Genomic DNA, 11,149 nt, shown 5'->3' with positions numbered 1-11,149 from the left:
TAAAGCGTTTGACTTATAACTAAAAATAGAACTGCGGTGATCCAACAGTTATGATTGTCCTAAAGTTAACTAAACAACTAACAGTTGAACTTTTTAAGTCGATTTGCATAGTAAAGACCAGTAAATTTGGGATTTAAAATTACACCGTCATAATCCTTATTTAATTCTCTATAAAAAACATGTTCCAAAAAATGGGAGTTTTTCAAGAACTATTTTTAAAATATATATATATTTTTTTTTGTTATTTTATGGCCTTATAACAATTATATTCAACAATTTTTATTGAGCTCGAGGCCGTTTTTTTTTTAATGAAAATTTATTGAGGAAAATCAACAATAATTTGAAAAAATGGTAAAAGTGATAGCTATTTCGGAAATCACATTTCCTCATCAGGCTTCTTTCAGTATGATTCGAACCGACGATCCCACTGACTCAGCCAGTGGCCTACGCACCAGTGTTGCCAGAAGTTTTTGGGCCGACCGGCTAGATTGGCAAAAAAAAGCGGCTAAAAACGGCTAAAATGTTTTAGTGAAGTTTCACATAGACTCTGGCAAAAAACGGCTAAAATGTTTTAGTGAAAATTCACATGCTTTATTTAAATAAATCGCAAGAAACGAAAGACTAGTTAACACCATTAATTTATATCGAGTGTATATTCCTCATCATCAAATGAATCACTATTGTATATATCACCTGAATTCATTAATTTTAAGAGATCGCATTTCCAACCGAAAAAAGTCAATTTTTTGTAGTGTGGCAATATTCGCAGGGAGGCGTTGGCGTAATTCCTTTATTAATTATTATTCGGCTTCGAATTATTTTCTCGGCTTCGTGGTCAAAAGCGTTTGTGCTTACTTTTGTTTTTAAATACTCTTCAAAACTGTGATAAAACTGAGGAAATGGAGCAAGGTATGGTTCCAACGGGGAGCATATAGGATCAAATGTGTCCGCGCTAATAACCACTAGGGAGCATAGATGCGAAAGTAAAACATTGAGTTCATTAAAAATCTTCATTGGGTCTGCATTATTGCTTTCGAACAACTTGTTTACTTTTTGCACCTGCAAATTAGGCAAATAGTAAAATCGGCTAAAAACGGCTAACTTTTTTTTACAAACCGGCTAACAAATCGGCTGCCGGCTAGATCGAATTTTCTCCGGCTAGTTGCTATCAAAACCGGCTAAATCTAGCCGGAAAACGGCTAAAATGGCAACGCTGCTACGCAGTGTTCGCCTTGTTAATTCTTGTTGCTTATTTCCACTATTTCACTTGTCTTTTTTTCAAATTATTGTTCCTTTTCCACAATAAATTTTCATAAAAAAAAAACGGCCTCGAGCTCAATAAAAATTGTTGAATATAATTGTTATAAGGCCATAAAATAACAAAACCCAATAACTTAAGGACGAGCACACCTAAAAAAAAGTTGAACATTCTAATAATAGAAATATTAACAAAAACCAACAACCACATGATCAAGTAATTGCAGGGGAATAGCTGCGCTTGATTGAAGTTGGCTTAAGAAGTGAAATAGTAAAAATAAGCAACAAGAATTAACAAGGCGAACTTAGCACAGTGCGTAGGCAACTGGCTGAGTCAGTGGGATCGTCGGCTCGAATCCTACTGAAAGAAGTCTGATGAGGAAATGTGGTGATTTCCGAAATAGCTATCACTTCTACCATTTTTTCAAATTATTGTTGCTTTTCCACAATAAATTTTCATTAAAAAAACGGTCTCGAGCTCAATAAAAATTGTTGAATATAATTGTTATAAGGCCATAAAATAACAAAAACAAATAACTTAAGGACGAGCAAACCTAAAAAAAAAAAGTTAAACATTCTAATAATAGAAATATTAAGTAATCAAAATGTAATCGTAATCATAAAGTGCCCAGCTCTGCTTAAAAGCATGTTCACATTACCGTAATTTACGGTGCATTTGTTGTTTATAAGGAAATCATGCTGAAATCATGAAGCAATTTCGCGTTGTAAAATCTGAAAATAAATTAAGTAGAAATGAGATAATTCATCGCAAATCCAGAAAAAACTGACTTGTCATCTAGTTTAGCCACCACTGTCGAGGAAATGTATAAAAATAATGCCTAAGGGTATGTAACCATTTATTTTGAAATCATGTCAAAATTGCACACCGGCACGTACATATATGTGCTAATCAAATATCTGTATAAATCATGAAAGCAAGTCTGAGCGCACTTGATTTATGAGAAGTAATTTGATTAGAACTAAGTAATATTATGCTATAAGTAATACGAACATAGTTATAGGCTGTCTGTTATTGATTTCGAATTGGAAACACATTACGACCATATTGTACTAGCAATACAGAAGTATTACACGAACAAACCTGTATAATTAATGGCCGATCTTCGGGGCATGTTTGTAGTGCATCCTTGCGATACTTCACATCTTTGGCAAACAAATTGCTGTGAAACATTGGTGAATAGCATAGTTGGGCACCGTACTTGCGACAAAGCATACGCCAAGCCAATTCACTTTGATCCACCATTGGCGCCACCTACGAATAACAAAAGACGAAATATTAGGCTTCATACATAATTATGAAATCTGTTGCTTTCACCTACAACAAACTGAGGGGATCCAAGGACTTTGCGGTAAAATTCATAGCCTTGAAGTTTTGGGGATCTTGTTGGCGATATGTCTTTTGCTTCTACGCCATTTGTGTGTACTATTGTTTCAGTTGATGGTGGCGTTGATGTGGGTCTGGTGACGGGCTTAGTTGCGATGTCTTCATTCTCCATCCTGCGATATGATTTTATAACGAACTGAAATACTATGAAAGTGAAATAATTGAAATTTATAATTTAATCTTATATAACTTATCTATATATAGAAAAATTAAATGTTTTCCGTATAACGGCGATGCCTGACCAAACGGCTGAACCGATTTCAATTCTGTAAAAAGTACTATTTTGGACCTTCTGTGTGGAAGGTTCTTTGATTTAAAAAAATTTGAAATTTTTTGTTGTTGTTGCCGAAAAATGAGGAATGCTGAGACGTCACGATTTCACAATTTCATAGAGTTTTCCGTATATTGAATGTCACTAAACTACTAAACGGTTGGACCGATTTCGTTCATATTTGGAACGTATTTCAGCACCTTGAAGGGAAATATTTCGACTAAAAATTTAATCGCTAGGTGGCGCTGGGGTCGGGATATTCATAAAAATTTGCAATTTAAAAGAAATATTTGGACTTTAAACTTACACGATGGGCCACCTAGCTGAGACATCCCCAAAAATTATTTTACGCTAAGAGAAGGATATATTATTTGTGGAAGTATGTATTTATGTATGTGCCAGGTTGCAGCCTAAACGGACGGACAGAATCGAACAAAATTTTAACAGAGTATTGCCATGACACCTGGGCCTATAATAGGGTAAAAAAATTGGGATTCGACAAGGGGGCGTGGCACCTCCCATAGGCGTGAAATTTTTAATCAGCCATAACTTCGAAATTATAAGTCACATGAACTTGAAATTTGGTATGCAGTCATATATATGGTAGGTGCTTACAGTAAAGTATATATAAATGACTTTGTAAAAGTGGGCGTGGCACATCCCATAGGCGTGAAATTTGTTATCAATCATACACAGTCATATATATGGTAGGTGATTATAGTATGGTATAAATAAATGAGTTTGTAGAAATGAGCGAAACTATATGTCATATGAACTTGAAATTTGTTATTCAGTCATACATATGGTAGGTGCTTATAGTAGGGTATATATGAATGAGGTTGTAAAAGTGGGCGTGGCACATTCCATAGGAATATGTTATCAGCTATAATTCCGGAACTATAAGACACATGAACTTGAAATTTGGTATGCAGACATAACTATGGTAGGTGCTTACAGTAAAGTATATATAAAGGGGTTTGTAAAAGGGGGCGTGGCACATCCCATAAGCGTGAAAAATTTTATCAGCTATAATTTCAAAACCATAAGTCAAATGAAATTGAAATTTGGTACGCAAACGTATCTATGGTAGGTGCTTATAGTAGGGTACCTTAATATATAAATATCCCGTGTCACTGTGTTCGTTTACGCTAATCTCCGATACCGCTTAACCGATTTCAATGAAATTTTGTGGGTGTGTATTGTTGGTTCCAACTTAAAAGATAGGATAGTTGTGAACCCGAGAAAAAATATTTTTTTTTTATCGAAATTTTTTCTATGCTTCTCGCATCGTGCTTATCTAATATACATATAAAAATCGAACTCTTCCTAAACGGCTCGACCGATCTTTATGAAATTTTTTGTGTTATATATGGTAGGTATGAGAATCGGATGTAAAGTATATTTTATACCGCTAGGTGCAGGGGGTGGCACCTCCCATACAAACCGAATTTTTCATATTGCACATCTCTGGAAGTGTTCATGGTAGACTACTCGAATATGTTACGGAGATATATGAAAACATTTGCATATTCATGGATAAAAATTGCGGTTATTGGAAAAAGTTACGTGGCACCTCCCATACAAACCGAATTTTTCATACTGCATATCCCGGAAAATGTTCATGGAAAAAGTCTCGATCTTGGTATGGAGATATATGAAAGCAATCGCATACTCATGGAGATAAATTGTGATTATCGGAAAAGGAGGCGTGGCACTTCCCATACACATCAAATTTTTCATACTGAATATCTCTGGAAGTGTTCATGGAAGAGTACTGGAACTTGGTATGTACAAGATATATAAAAAGCGACTGGTCAGGAAGAAAAGTTGGGGCTATTGGAAAAAGGGACGTGGCACCTCCCATGGTAAATTACTCGAAAATGGTATAGAGATATATGAAATCAATCTGGCGTGGCGCCTTTCAAACGCACTGAAACTATTACGTATCTTTGTATGCATGTACAGTTTTGCTAAGTTATTTAAGACGGCAAATATGCCTTCTGACAACCACCAAACCGTAATATTAGAAGACAAATGCGTCACTAAAAATCATGAACGTGAACTCTTGGTGAAAATGTTGGACAAAAATGTTTCAATACGCGGTTAAAAATTTCGGTTTTAATTTTAAACTTTTTGGACTACATATATGACCAAACTACATAAATTCTGTTTCAAATACAAACCTTCTAAATTAAAAAAAGAGGGCACATATGTTGGGTTGAGAATTTAAACAGTTCGGATTAAATTTTACCCAAACATTTTCATAATTAAGAATAAAAAATAAAAATAAAATTTCATGCTCCGTCTGATGGGGATTGAACCCGGACAGCCTTAGTAGCAACCAATTGTATCAAGCAGCTTTGCACACTCAGCTACAGCCACGCATGTAAATGTTTTTTAATACGTTGAGTTTGAATTAACACCACATTTCGCTGTGTGCAAACATTTTCTATTTCGGTTTAGATTTTAAACCAAATTTTCTATATATGAAACCTAGAATTAAAACATTTTGGTTTGGTTTTTAAACCACGAACTTTTTGGACTAAAATTTAAACCACAATATATTAAAAATTGCTTAAAACTATTGACTGGTTTAAAAAGTAGACTATAAAAGATTAAAAAAGGCAGTAGTCCCAGCGCGGTTTAAAAATTAAACCCAAATTTTTGACCGTGTACAAAAACTTTATTTTGGGCGGGACGAAGTTCGCCGGGTCTGCTAGTATACATATAAAAATGAATGTGTATGTGTCTTTTATAGTCATCCAAAGTACTAAACTGATCTTTATGAAATTTTCACTGTAGATTCCTGTGGCCCACGGAGAAAAAGTAAGCTATATATAATTTAGGAAAAGTGGGCATAGCCACGGCCCCAGGGGAAAAGAAAATTTGAATTCGTCCTGTATCCGCAACTACATATTTGGTGCAGATTAACGATGTTTGGATATATGTACATATGTATGTGTCCTATAAAACAAGCTATACAAGAAAAAAACAAATTTGTTATATCTCCGCAACTGTTTAATGCGGATGTACAAAATTTGGTTTATACATATATAGATCCTACGCACGGAGACATTTTCGCAATGAATGCAAAGTTTTTCATGTTATTTTTTTCGTCAATGTTGATGGTGCTAGGCATTTACCTCCATATAAAAAGCCATTCGAACATACTTCGTATGGGAATATTGCGTGACACTGTCAGAAAAAAAATGCAAAAAATCAACGTGCCAGATGTGGGGATTTCGCCCCATTTTGGGGATTTCTGAAACCGTTGGGGATAGATTTTTTCATTTGTGGATATATTTTTTCGTTTGGTGATGGGGCGATTAGAGTTTCTATCGCCGTCAAAGTATTATTCGGCTCAAATGTCTGCTTTGATTGGCTTTCACTGAACAAACAATTTCCTCACACTTCATTACACCAAATTGTAAAATTACTGCTATGATTGGCATCCACTGAATGAACCATATATATTTCTGATTTCTTTGCTCCAACACCGTCGGTTCTTCATTTAGTGTAAAAAGAAATTAACAAAATGGAAAGCACACAAAAAAGGAGATTAATTGGACGAATTTACTCACAGCAGTAGGAATAAATAGTCTCTAAAAACCATAAAAAAAACAAGAAACCCCATTTTATTAATAACTAAATGATCTCATACATACGTATGTCTACGTCTATATACATATGTATGTATATATAGTAAAGCTTTGAAAAGATGTAATAGAAAAGTATTCAAATTGTAACTAAAATGAACTAAGTAACACAAATGAGAATACATATTTTTTTTTACTAAAGGGGATTTAAATGAGGCTTAAAAAAACGGGGATTTTTTGGGGATAACTGCGACTTGATATGGGGAAGCGGTACAAAAAGATTCTGGCTACACTGATCCTAAGCAACTTAACTACTGTGTATAATTTTGAGGAATTAAACTGAAACTGTCATCGATATATCGTCTATTTATCGATTTTAGGAAATTGTAAACATCGATGGCAAACATCGAATTTCGAACCGATATTATCGATGTTTCAAAAATAACGATGCATCGTTTGCATCCCTAAATACACGAGAGTTCGATATACTCAATGGTGCAACAGGTCAATTTAGTCTGACATTCACGGCACCTTTTCTCACTTGTCGATTTTTAGTAATAACTCGAGCTCAGCATCACCTCACATCTCTTTTTTGCAATTGGACTTCCTTTACCGTTTCCAATACATGTTTTGAATATTCGTCAAATCGGATCATAAAAAAAAGATTTTTAGTAATAACTCAATTCCAGCGCAAGCAGAGACTCACTCAAACACACACACACAACTGTTTTGGAATCCCTCCAGCCATTTAGGATTTCACTCACAAACATACCTACAGAATAATTATATACACATTCAAAGATAAGGAAAAGTCACTTTGCCATGCCCTCTTTTCAAAGGGCCTACTTTTCTCCATGAGTATGGGATTGATTTCATTTATCTCCATACGAAGTTCCAGTACTGTACCATGAACACTTCCAGAGATATGCAGTATGAAATCCGGCTTGTATGGTAGGTGCCACTCCCCCTTTTCCAATAGCTCCATATTTTCTCAATGACTATGCGATTAATTTCATATATCTCCGCACCAAGTTCCAGTACTCTGCCAAGAACAATTCTAGAGATATGCAATAAGAAAAATTCGACTTGTATGGGAGGTGCCACGCTGGTATAAAGGTACTCAAAAAAAAAGTACTCTACCATAAACACTTCCAGAGTCACTTATTATGAAAAATTCGGTTTATATGGGAGGTGCCACGCTCCATTTTCAAATAGTCCGAAATTTTATTCATGAGTATGCGATAGATTTCTACTCTACCATGAACATTTCCAGAGATATACAGTATGAAAAATTCGGTTTGTATATGAGGTGCCACGCCCCTTTTCCAATAATTCCAGTTTTTCTCCATGAGTATGTGATTGATTTCATATATTTCCGTACCAAGTTCAAAAATTTCTCCAATTTTTCTCAAGAGTATGCGATTGATTTCATATACATAGTATCCCCTTACCAAGTTCCAGTACTCTAGCATTAACACTTCGGTGTTCGGTGAAAATTCGGTTTATATGGGAGGTGCCACGCTCCCTTTTCAAATAGTTCGAATTTTTCCTCATGAGTATGCGATTGATTTCATATATCTCCGCACCCAGTTCCAGTGCTGTACCATGAACACTTCCAGAGAAATTCAGTATGAAAAATTCGTATTGTATGGGAGGGCGCACGCGCTTTTACAATAGCTCACATTTTTCTCAAGAGTATGCGATTGATTTCATATACATAGTACCTCCATACCAAGTTCCAGTACTCTACCATGAACATTTCCAGAGATATACAGTGTGAGGTGCCACGCTCCTTTTCCAATAGCTCCAATTTCTCTCCATGAATATGTGACTTATTTCATATATTTTCCTACCAAGTTCAAAAATTTTACCATGAACGCTTCCACTACTTACTTTAGTTAGAATTAGACATGGGTTAGCCAAGAGACATGAGCCTCTTAAAAATAATAAGGGATTTAATTCCACTACTTACTTTAGTTAGGATTAGACATGGGTTAGCCAAGAGACATGAGCCTCTTAAAAATAATAAGGGATTTAATTTTGTTTTAATTTTGAGTCGCGTCGTTATTGCAGAGGACCATCGGCATGTGAATTCATATGAGGATAATCGGACCCTAAACCAGATTTTTAGTAATAACTCGAGTCCAACGCCACCTGGAGGCTCTTTTTTTGCAATGGTATTGCTTTCCCTATTGTCAATACACATCTCGAATATGAGGCGAATCGGACCATAAACACGATTTTTAGTAATAACTCAACTCCTACGCCACCTGGCGGCTTTTTTTTTGCAGTGGTATTGTTTTTCGTATTGTCAATACACATCTCAAATATGAGCCGAATCGGACCATAAATACGGGTTTTACTAATAACTCGACTCCAGCGCCACCTAGCGGTTGTTTTAATAGTTATTCTGCTATTCGGAAGGTAGACAAATTCAAGAAACATATCATATCTTTGTTTAGCTATTTTCAAATTTATCTAACACTTTCTTAGCTCCAGAAAGTTTTAGTTGTATTTGGTATATATAAGCCAAAACTTAAGCGTTAATTAAATTGAGAATTTCGAGATGCAGTGTATCCACCTTAAACTCTTGGATTTAGGTTAAAGAATTCAAAAATTAATTAAAAGAAAATCCTTTTTGTGATAGCGCGGATTTTGGTTTACCTTACTAATTTTACTTTTAAGGAGAGCTGGAAGTAAAACTTTCCAGAAAAATTTTGCGAAAAAATTTTTCAATTCAATTATCTGAAATTACAGACTTTAACAGTTTGTAAAGTATTTTTAGTTCACTATTATAACTGCCATAGCAACAAATTCGAAATATGTATATGCACCTTATTTTGGCACTCAAACTTATAAAATTCGTTATTTTTATTAAAATTGCCGAAAATGTAAAAACAACCCTTCGTCAATAAATGCTCAACCTTAACAAAAATATGTGTCTTATTTAGCTCTTTTTTCGACCGTTTTAACTCTAAACGAAATTTTTCTCTGGCAACACTGGCAACACCTCAAAGGAATCATGCATGCATGTACGTACATATACAGGCAACACACTTTAGTATCGATACGAAAAACAGTTTCGTTACCGCACAACATGATGTGTTGTATTGATTCACGATGATGGTGCATATACGGAACATGCGAGTAACGAGATTATTATGTGAGTAACGATTCGGTACTTCGAGTCAGGGGTTGTATTCGTTACTCAGTAACGAATACATACGGTTTGCTACAGCTCTAGTCTTTTCCCAGGAAGTTAAATGGCTGCTCTCATTAGGAAAGAAATTCACTCTACCAACAACAAAAACAAATTTCTCGACAGTACACACTATTGAAGAAATGGAGCATGTGATACAAACGATAGCAAATGATAAAGACAAAGAATCAGCAAGAAACAAACTTAGCAATAGGCTCTTACATTTCAAACGCAATATAAACAAGTAAGAAAGTCTAAGTTCGGGCGGAGCCGAACATTAAATATCTGGCGCAAGTATTAAATATTTATATGTTTTCCACCTTTCCGAAAACTACCGCTACATGGTACTCAGGCGTGGTTTTATCCCTACTTCACACATCTTCGATAGAACGTTCAGTTAGACAAAATGAGATAAACTTATTTAGTTAGATGTGGGCGGCCTCACACCCATTTTTCAAAATTCCAAACAATGTTACTTCTTTTCAAGGGATTGTTTTTAGTATCAATTTCGAGTAAATTAGCGTCCTTAAATTTCGAAATATTGAAGATTCAAGAAATTTACCGATATATGAAAAGCGTTCTCAATTTAAGTCCGATTTCAATAATTTTCAACGTTTTTCTTCTATGTGGCAAGTACAATAACCACACCGAGTTTGGTACAAATTGGTAGAACGGTTACCGAGATACATATATGTGAACATAAGTGGGCGGTGCCACGCCCATTTTCCAAAATTTTATCATAAACGAATTTCTTGGTAAATAATTGTTGTAAGCATCAATTTTAAATAAATTAGCTTCAATATTTACTGATTTATCGAAGATTTCGTATTTCTCTAAATTACCGTTATATGGGATGTGGGCGTGGTTATTGTCAGATTTTAAAACTTTTCGGCCATTTGTATGTTATACCAAGGCCAACAACTTTGCCAAGTTTGGAAGAAATTGGTGCAGCGGTTACCAAGATATACACATGTAACCATAAGTGGGCGTGGCTACGCCCATTTTCCAAAAATTTATAATATTCTTATTTTTCATCTAAAAATTATTGCAAATGTCTATTTTGAGTGAATAATCTTCAATAGTTATTAAAATATCGCAGTTTTAATATTTCTGAAAATTACCGTTATATGGGAGGTAGGCGTGGTTATTGTCCGATTTTGCCCATTTTCAATACCATCCTACACCCGAAATAAGTGCACGTACCAAGTTTCGTTAAGATATCTAAATTTTTACTCGAGTTATCGTGTGCACAGACGGACGGACGGACAGACAGTCACCGCTTAATCGATTTCTCTTTTCATGCTGATCTTTTATGTATACATTTGTCTATATCTATCTCGATTCGTTTTGCCTGTTACAAACAGCCGTTATGTGAACAAAGTTATAATACCCTTGTGCACAAGTGCGCTCGGGTATAAAAA

The 11,149-nt window shown here is 35.0% G+C and overlaps 1 protein-coding gene across 1 annotated transcript; it reads right to left on the bottom strand.

Annotated features, from left to right (window-relative positions):
- Positions 1-2,182: 2,182 nt before the first annotated feature.
- On the bottom strand, positions 2,183-2,818 carry LOC118749570 (tRNA-dihydrouridine(16/17) synthase [NAD(P)(+)]-like). The gene is made up of 2 exons (XM_036484370.1): positions 2,598-2,818; positions 2,183-2,530 (listed from the first exon to the last, which is right to left on the bottom strand). The coding sequence occupies exons 1-2, from the start codon at positions 2,772-2,774 to the stop codon at positions 2,288-2,290; spliced, it is 420 nt and encodes a 139-aa protein (XP_036340263.1). The 5' UTR covers positions 2,775-2,818; the 3' UTR covers positions 2,183-2,287.
- Between the last annotated feature and the right edge of the window lie 8,331 nt (positions 2,819-11,149).

This window comes from Rhagoletis pomonella, unplaced genomic scaffold (genome assembly GCF_013731165.1).
Source record: "Rhagoletis pomonella isolate Grant_MI unplaced genomic scaffold, Rhpom_1.0 Rhpom_scaffold_00020, whole genome shotgun sequence".
In the NCBI taxonomy this organism is placed as follows: Eukaryota; Metazoa; Arthropoda; class Insecta; order Diptera; family Tephritidae; genus Rhagoletis; species Rhagoletis pomonella.
Note: the sequence above shows the minus strand (reverse complement) of the source record. Positions and strands in the feature narration are given on the sequence as shown.

What these genes read in the sequence shown, in the direction of transcription:
- LOC118749570 (XM_036484370.1), bottom strand. Translation starts at nt 2,774, where the DNA reads ATGGAGAATGAAGACATCGCAACTAAGCCCGTCACCAGACCCACATCA. An exon ending in TTGGATCCCCTCAGTTTGTT is followed by an intron (nt 2,531 to 2,597) that starts GTAGGTGAAAGC and finishes TGTTATTCGTAG; the next exon opens with GTGGCGCCAATGGTGGATCA.